At 41.9% G+C, this 23,757-nt stretch overlaps 1 protein-coding gene across 1 annotated transcript in view; it reads right to left on the bottom strand.

Moving 5' to 3' along the window:
• The window catches only part of SPTAN1 (spectrin alpha, non-erythrocytic 1), a 42,695-nt gene extending 23,764 nt beyond the window's left edge, over positions 1–18,931 (bottom strand). Inside the window, 22 exon segments of the mRNA XM_036393753.2 lie at positions 210–358; positions 781–915; positions 1,252–1,344; positions 2,090–2,307; positions 3,013–3,135; positions 3,455–3,698; positions 3,975–4,156; positions 4,284–4,488; positions 4,831–4,986; positions 5,161–5,238; positions 5,691–5,801; positions 6,219–6,356; positions 6,582–6,683; positions 7,081–7,216; positions 8,481–8,635; positions 8,714–8,858; positions 9,506–9,639; positions 10,226–10,372; positions 11,357–11,497; positions 12,826–12,951; positions 13,572–13,811; positions 18,884–18,931. Of these exon segments, the coding sequence (XP_036249646.1) occupies positions 210–358; positions 781–915; positions 1,252–1,344; positions 2,090–2,307; positions 3,013–3,135; positions 3,455–3,698; positions 3,975–4,156; positions 4,284–4,488; positions 4,831–4,986; positions 5,161–5,238; positions 5,691–5,801; positions 6,219–6,356; positions 6,582–6,683; positions 7,081–7,216; positions 8,481–8,635; positions 8,714–8,858; positions 9,506–9,639; positions 10,226–10,372; positions 11,357–11,497; positions 12,826–12,951; positions 13,572–13,811; positions 18,884–18,916 (3,191 nt within the window). The 5' untranslated portion in view covers positions 18,917–18,931.
• Positions 18,932–23,757: the final 4,826 nt, after the last annotated feature.

Genomic DNA, 23,757 nt, shown 5'->3' with positions numbered 1-23,757 from the left:
TAACGGTTAAAAATGGGAAAAGCAACAAGAAAATCTAGAGTGGGAATAAAGCAACTGAAGCTGGTGCCTCTGGCAAAGGAGTCCCTTGTTTTGCTCCAATTAATTACTCCCTAGGGTAAGAAGCATTAACCTAAGCTGGTGGCAATCTGTGAAGCAAAGGCCAAGCCAGCTGATGCTGGCAGTGTCACATCTCATCAGTTGGAGCTTACTGGTTGTCGATCTGCTCCTGGCGCAGCGCGATGCTGCCCTGCTCCTCCAGGAGGTTCTCTCGGGATGCAGACTGGGCAGGATCCAGTTTCTTCACGTAGGCAGCAGGTACAAATCCCTGACGGTCATTGACCTCCACCTTCCACCAGTCCTGGAAGTAAAAATTCACTAAGCAATCACTGTGAGGATATCATCAAGCACAAAGAATGCTGGGCAACTGAATGCTGCAAATCAGAGACTTCTGTTAACACAAGGAAACCAGCGATGCTCTCAACAGTTTGCTCTTGTTATGGAGATCATTTCAAACAAAAGAGTCGTTTGAAGATGGAGATCTTACTCCCATGTCTCCCTTTGTATTTGGCCAAAAGTTCCTCCACATCAGGGAATTAAAGTTCTCACAGACATGTGCCCTGTCTTGGAAAAGTTGGCAGCTGTAGAGGAGTGATGGAAAGGAAGTGAAGAAGTTCAGCTGAAGTGCTGAATGGGGACATGGGCTAAATGTGCCAAAACCAAACAAAACATACAGCACTGAGGGAGCCAAGCAGGGCAGCAAAGCAGGAGGCCAGAACCCACCTTGTTGGTGCTGTTGAGTAAGGTGAGGATATCTCCTTTCTTCATTGTCACCTCCCGGGGACTCTTCTCCTGGTAATCATAGAGGGCCAGAACGAGCTCTTTTCCAGTTTCATCATCTGTGGGAGCAACTTGTTGCTAAAAAAAAAAAAAAAAGTACAAGAAAAAATGAGCTTTTCCATGTCTATTATAATCAATGCTGTTGTCCTAGAATAGACTTCAGCCATAGTTAAACCCACTGTAGAGTCAGTTTAGGTGCTGTCTGGGCTCAAACCCTGAAAACCACCACATTAGATTGTTTTCCTTCAAAACAATACAGCTGTCTTATGATTATAAAAACAGACTGCTAATTTTTTTGAGAAAAATCAAGCACAGTCTGCAATAACCTCTCAAAACCAACAACTGTTATTGAGCTTTGTTTTTACCTTTTGCTGACCCATGAATTTTAAGTACATGATTGGCATCTTTCCTTACCCTGCATGACTGGGCCTGTTCCCTCAATGCCTGGATGCTGCTGCCATAAGCGGAGAGATCAGACATCAAAGCTTCGTGTTTCTTCAGAAGAGCCTGAAAGTGGATGATAATAACAACATGCACACCTTGCCATTTTACAAATATGCCTCTGCTTCAAATATATACTTTGACTCCATACAAAGGGAATGTGGGTTTTTCAGAGCTGCCAGCCTTGTGACTTTCATGGGAATAATCCCTTCTATTTATTCACAGGCTAGATAGTGGGCCTAATGCTTCTGGTGCTCTGCCTCTACCTTATCTCAGCAACATTCTTTTGTTCTGACCAGAAATAACTATTTCCAGAGTGATATGGGTAAGTTTAAAGTGTGCCTTTAAACTGCACTTAATGTTGATAAAATGTCAGTCAGCACTGCCTGGGATGTGGTGTTTGACTGCAGGATGATATCAATAAAACAAATCCAGACAAAAAAAATTACTTCCAGGCTAATGAACTGCTGAAAACCAGACTCATACTGAAATGCTCATCCCATGAGAAATTTGCTGATATTATTTTCATTATACTTAAAAAAACAAAACCCTGTAAAAGAGTACATACAGAGGTAAAGCTTCCTCACAGTTGGTTTAATATACTGAGCAGCAGAATTTCACATAGCAACTTAGTTCCTCAATAGCAACTAAGGCACAGGAAAATATGTCATCTTTTGACTAAGAGCCAAAATCTTGCTTGATGCAAGAATCCGCCCTCAAGAATCCTGAAATTATCACAGCTCATTTTTTACCATTGGACAAATCCTCACTGTACTTATGCAAAATTGATTTAAACAAGAATCTCAAATACCTCAGCAGAGTCTTCATCTTTCCCATAGTCTGTACTCCCTACAATGGGCTCCTTTTCCCTCATCCAGGATTCAGCCTCATTAGCATCAGCAAAGTACTGCTGAGCCTGCAGGGAATCCTCCAGGTCCTGCCGACGCTGAGATGCTTTGGCTTTCAGAGAGTCCCACTTCTGGTTTAGCTCGTTCAGTTTGATTTTCACATCCTCAGCTGCAAAGTGTCCTATGGAACAGAAGGAGAGGGAACTGAAGGACTTCAGCAGACAGAAGCAATAGACATTAGAAGATTACTTATAATTCTTCAAGGTCAAAAAGTCAGACCAATTTAAAGCCTATTTAGACTAGAATTATAAAAACATAACTCAGCTGTCCTTTTGCCCCAGACTGGAAAACACAACCTGCAAATCAAGCTGTACCAGCATATCTTAATCAATAGGAATGAAATGAGACACATCATAACATTTCTCAATGATGAAACAGAAAAGATCATCTCTTTCCAGAGTTCTGGCAGCAGACAAATATTATTTCAGACCTGCAGGATTTTTTGTAAAATTTTCATGTTAAAAACACCCAGTCAAAAATAAAGACGGCTATTTATTTAAAAGCAAGAATTACTGTCTTTGTAAAGAATTTTCTCTCATGATTATATACCTCAGATAGAGCCCTTTCACAGATTTAATTATAGAGACTAAATACAATAGGCACAAAATTGTTAAATAACTGTTCATCAAGAGTAGACAGAGATCTGTCAAAATTCGGACAGGTTCCCATCTAGGAACCTATTTTTATTTTCAGGTGAAAGGATGACCAGGAGTTCATCCTGATAGCAGGTACCTGCTTATTTTCAGGCTAAAATCAGGCAGTAATTCTTAACTGTGCTGGGACAGAGAACAAAAGACTGCCAGAGTTAAAAAATATTGAGACATACCTTCTTCCACCATAGCATTTCCCTTCTGTGTGACTGCTTTAATGCGAGGCTCATGGCCTGCAATTTCTGCCTGCAAAGCCTGGTGCTTCTTTAACAGATTCTGGACACCAATTAAGTCCTTGCCTGAAAGATACAAAATAATTGATCAGCAAAATCAGAGAAACTAAATGAAACAAAAATTTCAAGGCAGCTGCAGCCAGCAATACACAAACTTGCACAGGGAGAACTCTAACAATGAGGACAGAGTAGTGTGGAAACTATGTTACCACTGCAATTATATAAGCAACATAACAGAGACCCAGGGGCAATGGCAAATCTGTAACTCTGGGCAATGTTAATTACACCTAACGGCTCTGAAATTTTCAGAGAATGTTCTATCAAGATACAATTTATAAAGAGCAATTCTGACATCTGAATCCTAGAGATCCCAGGATGGACCAACCTCGGTTTGTTGAAGCTGCAATAGGTTCTTTTTCCCTAATCCAGGTCTCCTCATCCTCAATGTCACGGAAAAGCTGCTGCAGGCGAAGAGAATCTGCGAGTTTCTGCTTGCGAGCTACCATGGGGTCCTTCAGGGCTTCATAACGAGCCACTAAAGCTTCTTGTTTCTTCTTGATATTGTCAGCATCAAAGTGCCCAGCCTCCTGGAACTGGCGTGCCTGGATGGTAATGCCATCAATCCGATCCTAAAATTGATCAGCAGCACCATTAGGTCAGAACTTCTGTGAGGTGGCTGCAGTGACTGAGAAGCTCATTTCTATTAAAGTTATAGAGATATTATTTTAGAGATATACAAGTTATGTTTTAGTTCAAAATAATTGCTGATAAACAAACTGTAAAACCCAAAGTTAAAAAAAATTATAAAACCCAGGCCTGCTAAGGTCTCTGAATGAGCATATCTGAAAATACCATCTTTTGAGTGAGCAGATCTGAAAAGGCAGGAATAAAAATTATTTCTTTACCTGATGGGCAGCAACATCTGCCTCTAGCAGTGCGTGTTTCTTCTGAAGATTCTGAACATTAGTAAGATCTTTTCCATAATCATCAGAAGCCAAGTGTCCTTCTACTTCATACAGCCAGAGCTCAATGTCCTCCACATTGCGATTAAATTGCTGCTGCTGATTGGCTTCTCGCAGTTTTATACCTGAGAGGGACAGGCAAGAGGAGAACAGGACAGGTAAGTCAAGTGGAAACTGAAGTTAACTCATTTCCTGTCTTCTCCCAGCTAAACTCTCTAGAAATTTGCCCCTATTCTTCTGAGCTAGTCATACCTTTGAGCTCAGTAGCCTCTAGAAGTTTCTTCCACAAGCTGATGACTTCATTCATGCGAGCTGCCACCTCATCGGACGCGTAGTGCTTGACATCAATGAGCTTCTGGCCAGCCTTCTCCAGGGCATCGATCCGGCTCTGGTTGGCAGACAGCTCTGCTTCAAAAGCCTGGTGTTTCTGAACTTTACCTTGCAAGTTTGATGGATCCTACAGATGAAGGAAGAAATAGAACATTTCAATGCAAAACCAGTACCCAAAGATCTCTGAAGAATTTTTGCAATTGGACTACGTTCATAGACATGCCATGGTGTAATCAGAGGATCTGGTACCAAAAATATGCCTTAAATCAGAATTCTTAAGATATTGGACAGGCACAATTACTACATGATGGGAAAATGCCTCTTGGGGTCAGGAAGAAATTACACAATTCCTCCTGTTGCCATTAATACCACTAACTATCAGCAACATGGTAGCTGATGTTGCTTCGTGTCAGACTGATTAAGCCTGGTACTGCCTTAAAAGCATTCTACCATTCATCTTTGTGTTTACCTTGTAGGCCTCATCAGTTGCAGTTTTCATCTTTTCATTAACCCAGCTCTTGAGCTCATCAGAATCTCGGAAAAACTGCTGCAGATGGAAAGAATCTGCCAGCTGAGCACGGCGGCGCATGGCTCTCTCATGAAGGGCATTTCGGCGGCTCAGCAGCTGAAAAAAGAAGAAAGGAAAAGGTTTTTAAATTCTTGAAGCTTGTAAGAACCATCACTGTATCCCTCCTGGGACAACTCCACTGACTTATCCTATATTGAAGTCAAACCATGTAAAATAATAAAGCAGAACAAGATTTAACGCCTACAGTCCAAATGTATTTTGGATACTTACAGCATCTCTGCGTGTAGCAACATCATCCATGGCATAGTGGTTATTCTGAATCAACTTAGTAGCAAACTCATCTAATGCCTAGAGGGAAAACAAGTTTCCATTTATTTGGTGTATAGAAATTGCTTGTGCAAATTTGCTTAGTATATCAATTCCCCAAAGTTTATCACAGTAAAACTGGCAGAAAGCCATTAGCAGATCTGTCCTTACACCCTTTTCTCTCTGTATCCTCATCCTCTCCATGTGGAAGAGTGCAGTTTTTTGACAAATATTCATCCACCTGGTGCTGGTATGATAAGGATGCACCAGGTTACCTGGCTCTGAGACAGAAATCAAGCCCTATCCCGTGCTTTTTCCACTCTTTTCCATTTTAGAGACAATACCTGTTATTTAGAGCTAATACATCACACATTAGAGAAGATCATTCTGCAAAGCAAACCCCATCCTTTACCAGCAGTGTCTCCTCCCCAGTGAATAAATGCCCTCGTTTCACTTCCTGTCCATTTAGTGATGGCCTAATGTCAATGTCTTACTGTGATTTTCTCCTCTTGGGCACTTAGGGATTTCTCAAAATCTTCATGCTTCTTTAGAAGAGCCTCCACACTGTCCAGAGAATCACCAAGGTCTTCATTCAGCAGAAAAGCCTGAAGTAAGGACACAAACACATTTTTATGTTTCCATACTCAGCTGCTCTAAGTGAGCTCAAGCACAGCCAGGGATATTTCCTGCCATATATTACTGAAAGGTAAAGATGGCATGGTGTTTGCTTTATGCTTCTGACAGCCAGTAATTCTTTTTAGCTTCTTATTCAACCAGCATTTTACAAGAGTCAATACACAAAAGCCACATCAAGCCACTCGTCACAGCTCATAGTTTCAGCATTAGATGGAAACAGCCATTGCACCATTTCAGGCAGTCAGATAAATAACTCTGCACAGCACCCACTCACTTGTGGGTGTTCATGGCACTGCCAGCAGGTAACACCAATTGCTTGGGCTTACAAAAATCTACCCAGAAATTCAGGTCCACCATATCTGGAGAATTCAAAGATATGCACTCACTTCTTGTTTGCTCATCCAGTTGTCAACTTGTTCAGTGTCTCTGTAGAAAAGCTGCAGGTCCATGCACTGCTCATACTGCTGCCTGCGGAGCTCCCACAGTTCCAGCAAGGCAGACCTTTCATCTGAGAGGATGGTCAGCTAATTGGTTGGGAAGAGGAATGTATAATAATTTTATTTAACACTCTAGTTCATTTCCATCTCAATGTAAAATCAAATTGTCATCTAAGAAGTGGTTAGCACTGAATTGAAAATGACCTCCTGTGGAAACAATGAAATCTCCAGTTCCTGATGAACATCCTTTTAAATTAAGGGACACAGAAGAAAGAGACTAAATTCTTCTAGGAGCTCTTGCTCTCAACTTACCTTTTCTTTGACTTCATCAGAAGCATAGTGCCCAGCAGAGAGCAAAGCCTGGCCTGACTCATCAGCAGATTTGAAGCTGTCTTCATGGGCATCTATTTCTCCCTATGGAAGGAGAGGTGAAAAAGCTGTTACCAAAATTTATCTTAGCACAGAGTCTCAGAATTACCTTACAATGCATGTAAGGTAGGTATAAAAAGTTCATTTGAACTGTATTCTTTCTGCTTAATTATAGGAATTCCTCATGATGGAGAATGAAACAATCATTAGTCCAACTGGCTACTATCAGGCCTATTTTTTTTTAATATTATCATAAGCATTCTTAAACACTTAGTATATATCTGCCATCTAGAAACAATTTAAGAATATTAAATCAAGACAGCAATCTAGTACAGTGTCTGTTGCACGATCAAAGCATTCCAGTGCTACAACACTGACTCAGACTGTGTTAGACACACAAATCAGAGGGCTGCTGACTGGATTTTCTGTATAAGCACTCTACCTTATGTTCCTGATGTCTGTCTAGAAGGGCTTCTGCCCCAGCCACATCATTGGCAAGTTCATCAGCATTGATCAGAGCCTTCATCTCAGTCACCCAGCTGGTGAGGTCTCGGAAGTCCGCGAGAAAGCGCTGCAGCCTTATGTAAGCAAAGCAAAAAATGATTAGGAATAATTAATTTGCAGAGCTTCTCTCCCCTTTCCCCAAAGAAAGGGTTATAAACATAAAAGCTGTTCTTTAGATACAAATAAAACAACACAAAAATCTGCTCAGAATATTAAATTACTAAATATGCTTTCAATCAAAAAGGAAGTCTTTTGAAGTGATGAAAATGTTGGGTTTTAAATCAATCTCTCAAAGATATAGTTTGCATATGACTTATATTGTAAGCAAAATTAATATTCCTAACTACACACTGAGGACAACAGAAAGCAAAATATAGTTCTCAAGATAATTCACAGGGCTGCTTCTGTCATACCCATAACAGTGTGTGGGGGAGGGAACGGACAAAAAATTTCAACTGCACATGCCTCAGCCCTAAAACAAGCAAACAAATCTTCAAATTCCTTCCAGAATGCCTTTAGTTGTTGGCTTTGGCATATGCTTAACACTTATCAGCAAATGTGATCAGTTTCTGTTTCCCTTTTATATTTGCTGTTAATTGCTCTGAAGAGACTATGGCAGGGAAGGTAAAGAAAAAGATTATTTGTGTGGGTCTCCACTGCCAAAAATCCCACAGTGTGGGAAGGAACAAAGGGCAGAAAAACACAACTAGAAAGGATGTAAACTAACCACCATATTGGGATTAGTTTGTTTTTAGAATGGCTTCTCAACAGTAATCTAACAGGTTATGTTTCAGATTGCAGGTTAGTGTAGACAAGACTGGATGAACACAAATTCCACAGGGAAAAAAAACCAAACAAAACTACCATAGAAACAGGGAATTCATTTGGTCTCAGACAATATATCAAACAACATATCATACGTCAGTCTTCATAGAGACTCTTAAAGACTAGTGAACAGATTTGTAATAAAAGTATTAAAAAAGCTTTTTTTTCAGCAAAACTGAAACATAGTCAGATAATGTACTTCCAAATGCATGTCTCAACTTAGATGGAGAAAATAGCAAATGTCCTAAAACATCACTGTGTCTATTTTCATAGTTGATCCACACCCAGAAAATGACACAAAAAGCTGCAATAATTTTTCAATCACATATATATTTCTTTTACTACAAGAAGTTAGTAGAAAAAAGAATTTGGTGAAATAGAATGTGGTGAACAAGACTGCTCTTAAAATACCAGAATCATCCCAAAATTTTGGAAATGGCAGCCCTTTCTTCTCCTTCCAAGAGGCCTGTGTCAGATGTGCCCAAGGAGGGAAGCAGCCCTGTCCTGACCCACCTGTAGGAGTCGTTGAGGCGAGCGTGCCTCTCTGCTGCCAGTGTGCGGATCTGCTCCCAGCTGGCGATGAGCTCCTCCCGTTTCACTTGGATTTGGGAAGCATTTATTGGGTGAGACTGCTGCAAACGGTCAGCTTCTGCACACAGGGCCTTCACCTAAACCCAGGCACAAACAGAGTGAGCTTCCAGCCTTTTCCAAGCTGGTTACCTCATGGAAATACATCTCACGGGTACCTTATCCTCCAGAGCTGCCAGGTCTCTTTCCAGGCCTTCGTGCTTGCGCAGCAATGCCTGCACACTGGCTAAATCTCTGCCAAAATCATCTGAGGCCATCAACTGCCCTTTCTCCTTAATCCAGCTGATTGTTTCATCCACATCCCTTCAAAACAAAGCACAAATTGAAAGCAGTTTGTCTTGTATGGAAAAAGGAAGGAAGCAGGATGTGTTCCCATACGTGTGCCAGACGTACTAGCATACAAACCCATATATATAAACACTGCAGCCAACTACAAACATCCTTCAGAAAACAAATAAATAGACTTTCTCTGCATCTCAAGAAACTTTGAAGCATATTAACAGGCCACTGTCCCCAGATGCAAACCAGGAATTACAGCACCACTGAGCACTGTCATGGAGCGGATCCATTTCCCACTCTGGACCCTTCCCCACCTTAATTACAGCAAATCTCAAAATGCTGTAGATGGGGATGAGAATAGAAAGACATTGCTCAGAGCCTCCAGAACAACTGGGCTGACATCCAATAAAAAATTTACACCCCATTTAAGGCTCATCTAGGACAGAACTGGGGGAAAAAGCCCTCAGAGGAAAGGAGAGCAAAACTGCCAAGTTCTGAAAAGCTCCATCTAAAGTAATTGTAGAACAATGAGGTCTTCATTCAGCAAGTCATGCAGAAGAGCAAAGCAAAAGGAGACAGTAGCTCCTCTCATACTACTGTGTGCAGCTGAATGCATCATTAAACACCCACACAAGGGTTACATCATTCAGCAGATCCAGCAGAGTTTATACCTGTTGAAACGCTGAACTTCAGCTGCCCCAAAGAGTTTTCCCTGCCTCTGAAGGGCAAGTCCCTTAAGACGCTGCCAGCTTGCATTTACTTCATCTTGTTTGGACTTTATCAGTTCTTCTTCAGGATGTGTTTCCTGGCAAGCAAAGGGAAAAAATGGTATTTTCATATGTTCTTTGCTATTACATCCATTGACAAAACGCTGCTGGTCGTCAAGAGATCAATTTATAATTACTGTCCTTTCCAGATGATCACCCAATTCAATAGTTTCCCTGAAATTTCACTGTGCAAACATTCAATACTCATGTAGTGTTTTCCCTATATACTGATTAGTCCATGGCAAGAGGGCTATAAACAGTATCTTCTGTTTCCCTGGAATGCCCTGCCTCCATCCTTGATCAGGCCCCAGATATCAAACCAGAAGAGATATTAAACCTCCCTGTCCAAGGGAAATAAATTTAACCCAAATATGACAGTTTCTCTTACTAATCACTACTCTCCCCATTTTCAGGAGTGCTCCCAGATGGGGCAGTTATTCAGGCTGTTAGCAGAAAAACAATTTAATCAAATGGTGACCATTTAAGGTGAAGAAAGACAAGTACCCAGATGGAGCAAAGCTTAAATATCTGCCCCAAACCAGGGGGGAAAAGAGGAGAAGTTACAAATATTTGCTGTGGTAACTGACTTGCCAAGAGAGATTTTCAACACCAATAAATACTTACCTGGATAAGTTTGCCAGCAAACTGGTTCACTTCATTTACTCTTTCTTCATGAGCTGCAAGGTCTGTCTGGAACTCTTCAAACTTCTTTTGCAAAACTTCAACATGCTCCAAGTCCTGTCCAAGCTCTTCTGATGTCACTATTGCTTCCTAGCACATTGGAAAAAAAAAAAAGTTAATTTCAGTATATCCTATGGGAAATCACTATTAAAAATTAGGAAGCACACTGTCCTAATTTTCAATAGGTCAAAGACAATCACAGTGTTTAAGGTCAGACTTAAAACTATGAAGTTTATTCATTAAACTCCATTCCCTGACCCAACATCTACCCATTACTGCAGAAAATATGCAAGATCACTAAGGGGATTATTTTTTCATCTTCCTTAGTCATATTAATTTTTCAAGTACAAATTCCTACCACACAGGGGGACTAGAATTTGTTCCTTTTTACACTGTTGATGGACATTTGCTGTAGGCTTCTGATGCAAGATTTCTGCACAAGTGCAATGTTGTGTTCAGTAACAGTTATACAGGGTTTACAGTTTGAACCCACGATGATACAAAATAGCAAACCATCATCTAAGGAAACCAGTGTGATTATTTTGCGGCTTTTTTTCCTTTTGATAGTGTGGTTTGTGGTTTGCTTCCTTAGAGTTCAAAGAATTAAGAGCCAACAGTCCTCCTGCAGTTCATGTCCTTACAATATCTAAAGATATTCCAATCATTTAGTAACTATCCACACTGCTTGCTGCTTAGGCTGGCTCCTTTCTGAAACAAATATTTTAGAATATTTATTTTAAAAATATTTGCTTTCACATGTTGAAGATTTCCCTTAGAGGAAACTTGGATTTTATTTGTCTTCTCAAAGCAAAGAATGAATTGATTATGCTAAAAGTACTCTCCAACAAACAGGCTTCCTCTTAGACTAATAACTTTTATTGTGGCTGCAAAAAACCAGTAGTACTTTGCACACATGCTGCTGATGCAATGTGAATAACTAAATAAAACATACAGATGCCTTCACAAGTTTTCTGAGACTACCTGACCTCCAGCAACTCTATGCTGACAGAAATTTTTCACACAAACACATCAAATTTCCCATCAAGTACACACTAAAGGGAGGCAATTATACACCTTGTCATTGATCCAGTCCAAGACATCTTCACATTCCCGTAAATATTGCACCAACTTCTGTGCTTGCAATAATTTCACTCCCTTCTCTCTCATCTTCTCCATCAGTAATTCCCATAGTCGGTGCAGCTCCTGCAGTCGAGTCTGAAACAAAAGGATGTTGTTATTAAAATCCCTGTCAAAGATGATGAGATTTATTCTCTTCCTGTTCTTAACAGTAGATTTATTTATTGTTCTGAAGTTGTACATCCTAAATCTTACTTTAGACAAAGGGCAAGGGACAAACCTCATGATTTTATGTCTACTGAATAGTTTTCAAATTATGTAAAGTGTTGTAACACAAAATTAGAAATTACACAACTGAATATTTAGACAGTTGTTATTAATTAATGAAGCTATCAAATAGTTATCTTTAAGTAACTGTGAGCTAAACATCTTGAGATAAAATTTGATTTAAATTCTATGCTAATTTGATGTCATACCAAAACCTTGCTGCTCTCCCCTTCAAATGTTCAGTCTTTTATATGAAAGTCAACTCTCAATAAGTGTATAGCATCTTCCTTTGGGAATTTATTCTTATGTAACACAACACATTTGATTTAAGTCAAACCTATGCCCTTTCACTGAATTTAACCACTTAACACGAAACACTTAAACCCTAATATATTTAGCTAACTGTGTGAAGTGACATGATATGGACATACTAGTAGCAATTACTAGTTTTAATACTGAGTTTCTCTGGCTGCACTTGGCCTCTCAATACTATTGGGAGCCACTAGAAACTTTATAGACAACAAAAAGTAAAACCACACTCCCACACATGCACATAACTTGCAAAACAGGAAAGTAACTGCTCCACCCATTGTCTATTATACTTTGCTCATCGAGACCTGAAACTTGAAAGTCATTCAAGAGAAGCTTTTGAACATCATGGGTGGATACCACTTGATCCACTCAGAAAGTTCAATTAAAGAGGTTTCAAGGGAGGAAAGAGCTCTGAGCACTCCCAGAAGGATGGTGCAAACTGTCAGCTAAGGAAGGAAGGAGACATTGCAAAAACAAGTTGCACTGCAGAGCCACAAGCTTCACCTACTCGTATGTGGGACCCCACTTGGGTGGCCGTGACTATCGGGCGCTGGGCAGTCCGGTACGGCGTGAAGGACTGAACCAGTAAAGGCAAGTTAGAAAAATGCTGAACTTATCAATTAAATTTGATAATCACCACAAAAACATCTCATCTTTAAACAGTTCTCCTCAGAACTGGATCCAAAAGAAGGTATGAGCTGCGTGCTCATGAAAGAGAAAACCACCTCTGAGCTTTACAAATACAAATTTTTTCATGATTTCACTAATCGAATACCTGTAGGATGTTAAAGAGGGGTTTTGAATATATAGTTATCTGGGTAACTTGAACAAAGTGCTTAAGGAAAGGCCTGTAAGAGGTGAGGAGGGAAAAAAGCTTTAAAACTCACTCTTATGGTTTCAGATGCAAAATGGCCTTCATTTATCATCTGATTTCCAGTCTCATCCAGTTTAATGATGGCTCCTGAATTGGCCTGCACCTCAGCTTCAAAGGCTTGGTGCTTCTGCAGCTTCCCCTGAAAGGAAAACATCAAAGAATGCAACTGAAATTTGGTGCAGGGACTCTTCCACATTCCCCAGCAGCAAGATTTTCAGTGTATTTTATGCATATTCAGGACTGACAAATAAATACTCCAACTGCAGTTGAAATCAGCTGTATCATGTGGTAGATCAACAGGTGGATTCAAACACCCCAGTTTCAGTTACTTATTTCTTGTGTTTGCTCTTGCAATGACAGTGTTCAAAGCCCTGAGAACCTGTCAGCTAGTTCTACCCACACAAGCTTACTTCCTACAATTTTTTTTTTTTTTGTGGAAACAATAAGTGATAATTCACATTTATTCACAGAGTTAAGGCATCCAGCAAATTCTAGGCTAGGATTAAACAAAGTTGGTTTTAAACTACATTACACTGAGCAACTTTTTCTATGCTGATGTAGCATCTAATCCATTATTAGAAATATTACATCAGCAAAAAAGCCAGGCTTTTGAAGAGCACTTTGCAAGGTCATGGGTATTTGCATCCATCTTTCTTCACTCTCAGATCAAGTTTCATTTCTGTGTTTGTTCTATCCCAGCTGATCTGTAACACCCTAAAATCAATAGTACAGGAAATAGAAAAGGGCAGGAGGACTTGCCTGCAAATTGCTTGGGTCTTTGTAATTTTCATCAGATGCAATCTGCAGTTTCTCTTGGATCCATTTTTCCAGCTCATCCGCATCACGCTGGAAGAACTGGAATCGATAGGAATCTTCAAGCTTTTGGCGCCTTAGAGAAGAGAGTTCCTTGAACCTGTGGTAACGGTCCAAAACTTGCTGACGCCTTTCTTGGATATCTTCTGCTGTTTCCAGCACTTTTACACCACTTGGGTCCATTTTCTGAAAGCAAAAAATAAAACCCCATTATGTTTGTCTTACAAAACATTGGTAGATCAGGAAGCGATTCATGCAGAAAAAAAGTGGTTTTTTAAAAATCACACATGATTTACTCACAGTCTAACTCTGTGTGTGCAGGTATGTGTATAAAATCTTACATTTAATAAAACCACACTTCTAGCAGAAAGTGGTAAAGGAGAATTTACAAAGACATTTAACACCTATTTGGTTTGGACAAATATGGCTTCAGTCTTATAAAGTGTGTGTCATCTCAAACTGTAGCATGCAAGTGTCCAACACAACAGCTGAAAATGTGGGTTTGTGCACACATGTGTGTAGATACAGACATATTTCTTGTACAACATACAATATCTCTAAATATTTTATTTAAAATATTCAATACTAAAGAAGATTACTCTTCTTTGAACAACAGTTAAGTGGCCCACATGTATCTATATACACTTACATAAATATATATAGACCCACATTCTCTGATGCATCTCTTCTTTATTCTCTCAATTTAAAAAAGTTACAAACCCATCCAGCCACTCTGTACATAACCTTTCAGAAGCCAGTGAGAGGCTTCACAGATGTGGCTTAGTCAAGTAAGTCAAGGAGCATTTTGCTTAACCAATGACCTTGCTCTGGCTGAAAACCCGTCCACATTGCTTTATGTACTAAAACCTAATATTGTTACCACAAGCAGCAAAGACCTGACTACTGATCTGCTTTTTCTCTTTTTTATTAAAATTGCAACAACCTTTAATTTTCAGTTCCTTACCTTTCCAAAAGCAACTTGATTTTCAGTAAAAGATCTGGGCACTAGAATAGAACTCTAACACAAATTTTAAAAGTGGAACTATTATTATCATTGAAGTTTGAATATTTAACCACTTATTTAACAACTAACTGCATATCAAGAGGTTGCTGCAACAAACACTCTGTGCCTGAACAATTTTGCAATTAATGTCTTTGTGTACAAGTGATTACACCAGTCACTCACTTAATGCTTTTCTACCAATTCTGAACTCTCCAAACTAAAGGTACTTCTCAATCCCATCAGACAGGGAAGAAACCCAGACTAGAATTGCAGACTAAAAGGCATGGACAATCAGTTAAAATACATCATTAAATATTAAATTGTTATTTAGTCAATAGTTAGCTGCATGCTTTAATTAGACATGTATCTTGCATAATTGTATGGAAAACTCCACAGGTTGGAAAGTGATCTACAGGGTCATGTTTTCCAAGCACTTGTAAAAGGACAATCTGACAGAAAGGAACATATGGGGACGAACCCACACATTCCTGAGCTACCCTTGCAAGGTCCCCACCCTCCAGAGGAGACAGCCGTGCCAGCAGCACTCCTGGCTCCCATGGACTCAGCCCCAGCTGCACTGCGGCACTTGCGGGAAGGAAAGAAAATTCAGCTTTGTTTTTCCTTCCACTCATTACTGTCAAAAGAGGGCAGGGAAAAAAACCACCCCAGTGTGTGCAGACTGTGTTACATAAACGAAACCCAGGTTTTGCCTGGCAGTGCCACCAAAATCTCCACTTGATTAGTGTATCTGAGTATTAAAAGCTCAAACCCCTGAACATAACTCGAGCTCAGGCACAGATATGGTTCCCTGAGAAAGCAGCTGTTTGTTCCAGCATTCTCTCAAACAGCCTTTTTCCACCAGGAAAGGAAGTTATTGCTAAAAACTTCCTTTCCTGCTCTGTCATGCTGTGTTGGAATGCCAAAAACACTTCTTTTAAACTGCATTGTGTTCTGGAATAACACAGTGGCAGCTGGTCTAATGTACTGCATGGCTGGAGCCCCTCTGCTGATTCTGGGTTTGGGCAGTGCTGGGTGAAAATTAAATCCTGGTCAGTCTCTGGAACACTGTACACTCATTCACTGTACAATACAACTCAACTTGTATTTCAATATTAAAAAATAACCTCCACAAAGTGATCTGAAAAAAATTTAAATTATTTAATTATTTACAATATTAATTTAGGGAAATATTTAAATTATTTAAATTATAATTTCAAACATTGTTACAATATTGAAAGTCAAATGGGAGACCTTCTGTAATTTACCCTGAGAGCTGGTTTGCCTCTCACCACACAAGCCAGGCAATCTGGCTCCTCTTTTTGCTGGAATTGGTTAAAAGAAAGGCTCCTTTTGTAACTACAGTGGAGCGAGTCAATTGTAAAAGAAGTGCTTTAGTGTAGCAATAATGGACTGTTCTTCCTGCAGCCCCAGCCGACGTCAGCAGTGTCTGTGCTGCCAGAGCCACCAGGGAGCTCAGAACTCAAAAGTCCTGGATGCTGCAGAACAATGCAGTCTCCCTGCCTCCCATGGTATCACCTCCAACTGCAGCACTCCCTGGAATACCAAACACCCCTCCAAAACAATCCCAAAACTTCTTGGTTCAACTACACCCTTTGAGGACACCTAGGAGACACCTCTGCACTTCCTGCAGGAATCCCACTAACTAAAAGTTGTGCTCTGTGTTTTTAAGGTGAGCAGCAGAGGGATGTGACTGTGCCAGGCTGTCCCCAGATAACCGGAGTCATCCCCCGGCCCCGCCCGGCACAGCCGGTGCAGGGTGATAAGGACGGGGCTCAGGGAACCTTCCAGGCCCCAGACAGCAGATCTGGACTGTCCTGGTGACATTGCATTCCTCCTTTCATGCTGTAAGACTAACATTAGGTCAGCTTATGTCTTAACTTAAAAAAAAAATCAGAAATGCTTCTTCATACTGCACTGTTTTGGTGATGTTATTTAGAAAGGAAAGGAAACATCCAACAAAAAGAAGTAGGAAAATTAAGGGAAAAAAATCTGAAACAAGAAAACAAATTTATTACTCTGATCCTTCCATCTCTGCATTCCCCAGTTAAATCAAATGATACATAATAGCACACTAAAATATACAGCTGCAGGTATTACAGACACTGCAGTGAACAACGATGATGTCAGCAACACCATTCAAGTTCGGGAACAGCGGCATCGAGGTGGGTTCAACAGGAATTACAGCGGTGCCACACAGCAGAGCTGTCAGCACTTCCCTTACCAAAACATGTTTTCAGGGATTTAAAAGCACAAATGTGAAATACATTCAGTGCTAGGCAGAAGATTTTAGTGTATTTTTAAAAGCAATTACACGAAGCTTCAAAAAAATTTAACTCCTCTGCCTGAAAAACAATGATATCAGTACATAAAGATCTTCAAAAGTAGTAAAATAATTTTCTCTTAGGACAAGTCCTCATGTGTTATGCATATTCATCATACATGAGCTGAGCAGTAGCCTGTAACAGAAATATTTTCCCTACCAAAACATTCCTGCTTCCCAAGTATGCACACAAGAACAGCTCAATGCATTTTTTTAAATGTTCATCAACATCACACATCGTCAATCTTGTCTAAGGAAGATTGAACTGATATCAGCTACTCCCTCCTGGGGAACAGGAACAGATTGCTGATCTTTCTTCTTTAAGCAAAAAAAAAATGGGTGTGAAAATAACCTTCAGAAGGACAGAGACAAAAAATAACACACATTTTCCCCAGCTTTCATTCTGCCGATTCACAGCTCCCTCCAAACACCAGGGAAGAAACAAAGCACCATGACTGCCTGGCCCAGGGAAGTCCATAAGTACTTGCACTGCTGGAAAATCAAAGAGAACCCTTCTGCAAACATGCACAGCTCCTGCAAAGGCAGCCTGAGCGTGGTGTGCTACAGAGAAGGAGCTGGAGGATGCCACATCCTATCCTAGAGATTGGGACACTATTGGGACAAAATTAATGCCCAGCCTTTTGGTTGGTTGAATTTAACTTTTACAAAATAAAGACATTTTAAGGTTAGACTATGTGCAGCAGAACACTGTGCCCAAATATGCTATTAAGGAAGGTCACTGACAGCCCCAAACCTCCACAAATTCCAAGCCAGAAAAATCAGACAAGCACTGCAGTACCAAAAAAAACCCAAAATACAAGATGTGCTAAAGTTGCTGTTTGATACTGTAGAACTAACCCCAGTGCAGGCAAAATTCAAACCAGCCCCAAAATTTAAGCAGGTATTGCAGGGACACAGAAAACGTCGCATTAGAAGGAAAAAAAAGTAAATTGTTTAAACCAAAGTGGTTGCAAAGGTAGTGATTTAGGCTGACAAGAGGGTTTGAGCACAGCCTCAGCTATGCACTTCTGAAATATGAAGACAGATAAAGACCTGCTCATTTTTAGGCATTTAATCTTAAAATCTCAATTCCACTATTTAAACAAGAACAGTTGAATTGCTCCTCTGAATTTGGTGTCTCCACATAAAAGGGAGCTCTTTTGGATTTGCTTTTGCTTTAACATCACAGACCTTTGATAAAACTATCCAGGGCTGGCAAGGACTGCACTCTGCTGAGACTCCTGAGAAAGCAAATTACCTTGACTGCATTGCAGAAATGCAGAGTTGACAGGTAATGCAAGATTATATAATTAACCCCAGCATTCTTCATCCCCATTTGTTATCTTTTCATTATCCTTCTAATTGCAGTATAAACATTTACATCACTACCATTTCCAAATAAAATCTAGTTGCTTGTGTTCCCCAGCTGAGGTCTGATCCATACATCCTATTTATTTTATCACCACTGAAACAGAAGCATCACTGTGTAGAAACAGTTACAGCACAACAACTCAAGGATTATAAATTTGTGCAAGTGGATGAATAGGAACCAAACCAACTTTGAATGCACAACGTTCTACACTGTAAATCTCTTCATAGTTGATTTGCAGAAGCTATAAAGAAAAAAATTCTGCTCAAGTACATTTAAAATAAAAACCTCCTGGAAAATTAATCACTATCAAAACCTGATTATATTGAACTATAACTCCTATAAAATGTTCACACATCATGCACCACAGACAGAAATTAGGCAACTCAAAGTATTAAAGGAAAGGCAGATCAGACTCACACTAGGTGCAAATAAAGCACCTGCTGTACAGAATAAATTCAGACAGTGGCTTTTGTTACAAACAGGTCACTGCAATAAAGGCAGGCAAGTGTGGCAAGGGCATTTCATGCATTATGGAAAAATACCTGGACTTTGACTTTACGAAACGATGACAACATGATGGAAGAATGTAGAGTCTAAAAGGGAGGGGGAAATCAAGATAACATTTAACTAATGACCAGCATAAGGATATGGCTGAAATTTTTCTGTCACAGTACCTGTTAATCACTTTCCTTTTGCTTCCTTGTCACATAAAACAATTTGGTGTTAGTGTTACACAAGCTATTGAAAATGACAAGACCCCCCTCATGCAAAAAAAGGTTACAGTATCAACGGGAAAACTTCGTTAATTCAGTATGTACTAACGTTTTCAGTTAGTTCAAAACAAACCAAACCAGAAAACTACCATAACCAGAAGGTCAAAACAGAAAGTAAAGCAAGTTATCTGGACTTGGCAAATGATAGCTCTTGCCACAGTATAATCAAGTGTGACAGCTTAATTTGAACACACAAATTCAATCAGAAGGTTTGGAAGGTAAATCTCTACAAAAATGTTGACTTTCAATTGCCACAACAAAAAATGGACAAGTAGCAGTTGTGACAGAAGGTATTTGTTGAGATGCAGCTGTTAAGAGTGTCCAATCCACTGAATTTTCAGCTGAAAATTTCCTTGCCTTCCCCAACCCCACGGACACGCTGCAATCCCTCTGTGGAAAGCTGCAGCAGTGTGTGTGTGTGTGTGTGTGTGTGTGTGTGTGTGTGTGCCCTTGTGCCCGCTGGAGCTGGGAGGTCTCTGTGGCGTTTGACACACCTGTGTCAGCTGCAGCAGAGCCGGCACATTCCCCTCTGCTGGATCCAGCACAGCCCAACACCTCTGCTGGATCCAGCACAGCCCAGCACAGCCCAGCACCTCTGCTGGATCCAACACAGCCCATCACCTCTGCTGGATCCAACACAGCCCATCACCTCTGCTGGATCCAACACAGCCCAGCACAGCCCAACACCTCTGCTGGATCCAGCACAGCCCAGCATAGCCCAACACCTCTGCTGGATCCAACACAGCCCAGCATAGCCCAACACCTCTGCTGGATCCAACACAGCCCATCACCTCTGCTGGATCCAGCACAGCCCAGCACAGATCCAACACCTCTGCTGGATCCAGCACAGCCCAGCACAGATCCAACACCTCTGCTGGATCCAGCACAGCCCAGCACAGCCCAACACCTCTGCTGGATCCAGCACAGATCCAACACCTCTGCTGGATCCAGCACAGCCCAGCACAGATCCAACACCTCTGCTGGATCCAGCACAGATCCAACACCTCTGCTGGATCCAGCACAGCCCAGCACAGTCCCCTCTGCTGGATCCAGGGGCAGCCCGGGAGCACAGCCCGGGCCGGGCTCCATCCCCGGCATCTGCAGTCTGCTCCACCCCATTCTTGTGCTGCCTACACTCACTCCAGGGACAAATGGAAAAAACAAACTCCCACACTACACTAACAAGCAGAGGAGAAAAGGGAGGAATTCCTATTATTTCCTCCCATAAAGGGGAAGTGATCAGTTGTCTCCAAAAAGCAATGTATTTATGATTAAAATGCTTACAACCCCATAAATACATTACATGGGCCAAAAAAGGGCAGAAGATACCAAGTGATTTGTGTTAAATTACTAAGGTTAGTTGTAAATGGCATAGCTGAGAAACACAAATTTCTCACCAAGAGGTACCACCCTCCACCAAGAGAACTAAGGCCTCTCTTATCCTACTGCTGTGCAGGAGAAAAATGTGTAAAAAATGCTTAAAATGTGTAAAGGTAACCACCATTTTTGTTATTGTTGCTACCTTCATAATTAAAAAAATCAACCAGAATTATGCTTACCTTCCTGAACTACAGATCTCAGGTAAGCATTACATATAAATCCGTTTCTTTAAATAAAATTTTGATCTCAGTCTGACCAATATGGCTCTTGTGACTTTTTATTTCAACAAGAACAGAAATAAATGACTTCTTGTGAACAACGTAACCTGTTATCTCATTGCAAAGATTTTCCACAGCTTAACAATTCCATTATTACAGTTACAGATCCTGCACACAATGCAGAAGAAAGCAACCCATTTTCAACCTTTTGTCCCTTATTTTCTCTGCACAATCCATAAATAAGGATAAATTAAGATTGCAAGGAAGAACTCTCTGCTAGTTGCACATAAATGCGTGAAAATCTCACAGTAGGATTTAAAATTTGTGTTGAACAAATCTGAATCCCTGACTAAGGCCTTTTGGTGAACACAATCATTGGAATCTTCTGGCACTTGGCTGAAAACAAAAATGCGAAAAGAAAATGGATTATTTGTTTTCCAGAAAGATACAGAGCCATTTCAGGCTGAGTTGGCTTTTTTTGGGTTGTTTTTTCTTTTTTTTTTTCCCTTGATATGCTCATTCGCCATCTCCAGACAACTGCTCTTCAAAATCTATTTAAATATGTATGAAAGACTGCTCAGGAGTCACGTACATTTTCGACAGGAACACGAACCTGGTTTATGATAAAACAGCTACAAAAAAATCCTGAACAGCCAATATGAACCTGCTGAAAAAATATACAGTAATAATTGCTTGGTTTTCCTTCAATATCAGGGAAAATGGTTGCCCTGTTGGCACATATTTATGACCCAGCAATGCAGATATATATTGTTATAACCAGGTAAGGTGTATGTGGGCAACAAATTGAGAAACACTTGATTTGGATTTATTTTAAATTAGGAAAAAAAAAAAAAAAGCTATTTTTTTAATAACCAGGGCAGGGACAAATCCCGATTCTTTTACAAAGGAAGCAGTAGACCTTGCCCTACATACAAAATAACACATATGAAAGGAACAGAGGTCGGGAGATTCTGTTGAAATGCCTCCCTGCTCGGCAGCTCCGTGAGCCGCCCCCGCGCCGGTCCCTGCCCGGAGCCCCCCGGGCCCTGCGGCACCGGCTCTGCCCGGCCCCTCCATCGCTCCTTCCTCCTCCTCCCGCATCTCCTGACCTTGGACAGGGCTGGGCAGCCGCGGGAGCCATTGCTGTGCAATGATTCCCGGCGCTCCGGCTCCATCCCCCGGGAATTCTCCCCGGGAAATGCTGCCTGGCAGCCCTGAAGGGACGGGCGGGCACGGCAGGGGCTGTTACCCGCCGGGGATGTTATTTATGTTATTTTCCGCCTGTTTGTCCCTCCCCGGGGCGCTGAATGGAATTCCAGCCGCGGGTCGCGCTGCTCAGGACGGCTGCGGCCGCTCCCTGCCAGTCCGCCCGCCCTTCACTCGCGCCGCGCCCCCGCCCTTCGCTCCGCTCCGCTCGACCGAGGCCCGCGGGGAGCCCCCGGGCCCGGCTCCGCGGCGCCCCGCGGTAAAGAACCGCCCGGCGGAGCCGCGGAGGGCGAGAGCGAGAGGCGACCGGGACGCCCGCGGAGGCAGGGCCGGCCTCAGCGTCCCCCGGCTCACCCGCACACCTGTGCCGGGCTGTGCGTGCGGGGCTGGGTGAGCCCGAGCGGGGCGCGGTGAAGGCCGCGCGGCGCCCCCCGCCCGCCCCATCCCCTCACCGGGTCTGTGGGTACGCAGGGACCTCCCGCCGGCTCCGCGCCCTCCGCCACGGACCGCGCGAGCCGCCCGCACCCGCCTTTTTATAATCCGGCGGAGGTGACGTCAGCGCCGCAGAGCGGCCCTGCCCGGTCGGCGGAAAGAGACGAAGAAGTTCGGAAAGCATCGGGAAAGGAGCGCGGGGAGGCCACGCCCACCCGAGCTCCGGCCGTGAACGATGGGGATCCGGAGAGCCGAGTGAATACGGAAAGACACGAGCAGTTCCGGACAAACCGAGGGAGAGGGTCCGGAAAGGAACGAGAGGTTTCGGAATGACCGAGCGGTTCCGGAAAAAGCCGAGCGGAGGAGCAGGGTGCGGAGGGCGTTTTTACCCTGCAGGGAGCGGCTCGGGCACCACAAAATCACTTTATTACCGGAGAATCGGTTAAAATGTCCGCGCAGGGGGGCGGCAGAGGGGTCTCTGCCCCCTTCTCCGCAGTCAGGGCCAGTTTGGGTCTCAGAGAGTCGAGATTCTGCAGCTCAGTGATGGGGACAGGTCACCTGTGCAGCATCCAGCCACAGTCAAAGCAGCAGCTTCGTTAGTTTTACATTATATAAATATGTATTTATATATACATGTATAATACACACACATCTATATAAAAATAAAGTTTATATCCAGATCTATAGGTAAGAGTGGCTGCTTGAAGCACTGTGCAGTGTCACCCAGCAGCCTGGCAAGGACACAGCATCAAAAGGCTGCAAGCGCCTGTCAAGGGAAAGCTATTTCTGAAAAGCTGATGCATAAATTCAAAGGAAAATGAGCCTTCAGTATTAAATCAATGTTTAAAATAGACACATTCTACTCTTAAAAAAATGAAATAATTAGAGATTAGAGGGCTGGAAGGCAGCAAGAATGTTATTGGCTCAAAGTGGTGAGTGGGTTTGATGGCTGTGTGAATTAATAACATTTTATTTGAGTGAAGTACTTAATTGGAAGCACAGGCACTTATGGTGACACTGCATGCCTGGGACTGCCTGGAACTCCTGACTCCAAGCAGGAGTGTGACTCACACCAACTTTGCTGCATCTCATCCTGAAGGCACAGTACTTCCACAGCTGCAATGCTCTCCTTGGTCATATTTGATATAAATGTACATGCAAAACCACCAGGGATATATGCATATGACCTTATTTGCATTGCATCTTAACAGCACCAACTGGATAACATCCAAACCTGCTAAAATGACAAAAACAAGTCAAACACTCAGCTCAAGCAGCAGATAAAACCTCAAGCTACATCCAAAAACAAATATTGATTCTTATGAAGCACACACATTATTCATTTAGTATTCGTATGAGTAATTTTTAAATAGTAGGTATGTGGATTCTCTTTACTGAGGCAGAAAA

This window comes from Molothrus ater, chromosome 20, assembly GCF_012460135.2.
Source record: "Molothrus ater isolate BHLD 08-10-18 breed brown headed cowbird chromosome 20, BPBGC_Mater_1.1, whole genome shotgun sequence".
Lineage (NCBI taxonomy): Eukaryota > Metazoa > Chordata > Aves > Passeriformes > Icteridae > Molothrus > Molothrus ater.
Note: the sequence above shows the minus strand (reverse complement) of the source record. Positions and strands in the feature narration are given on the sequence as shown.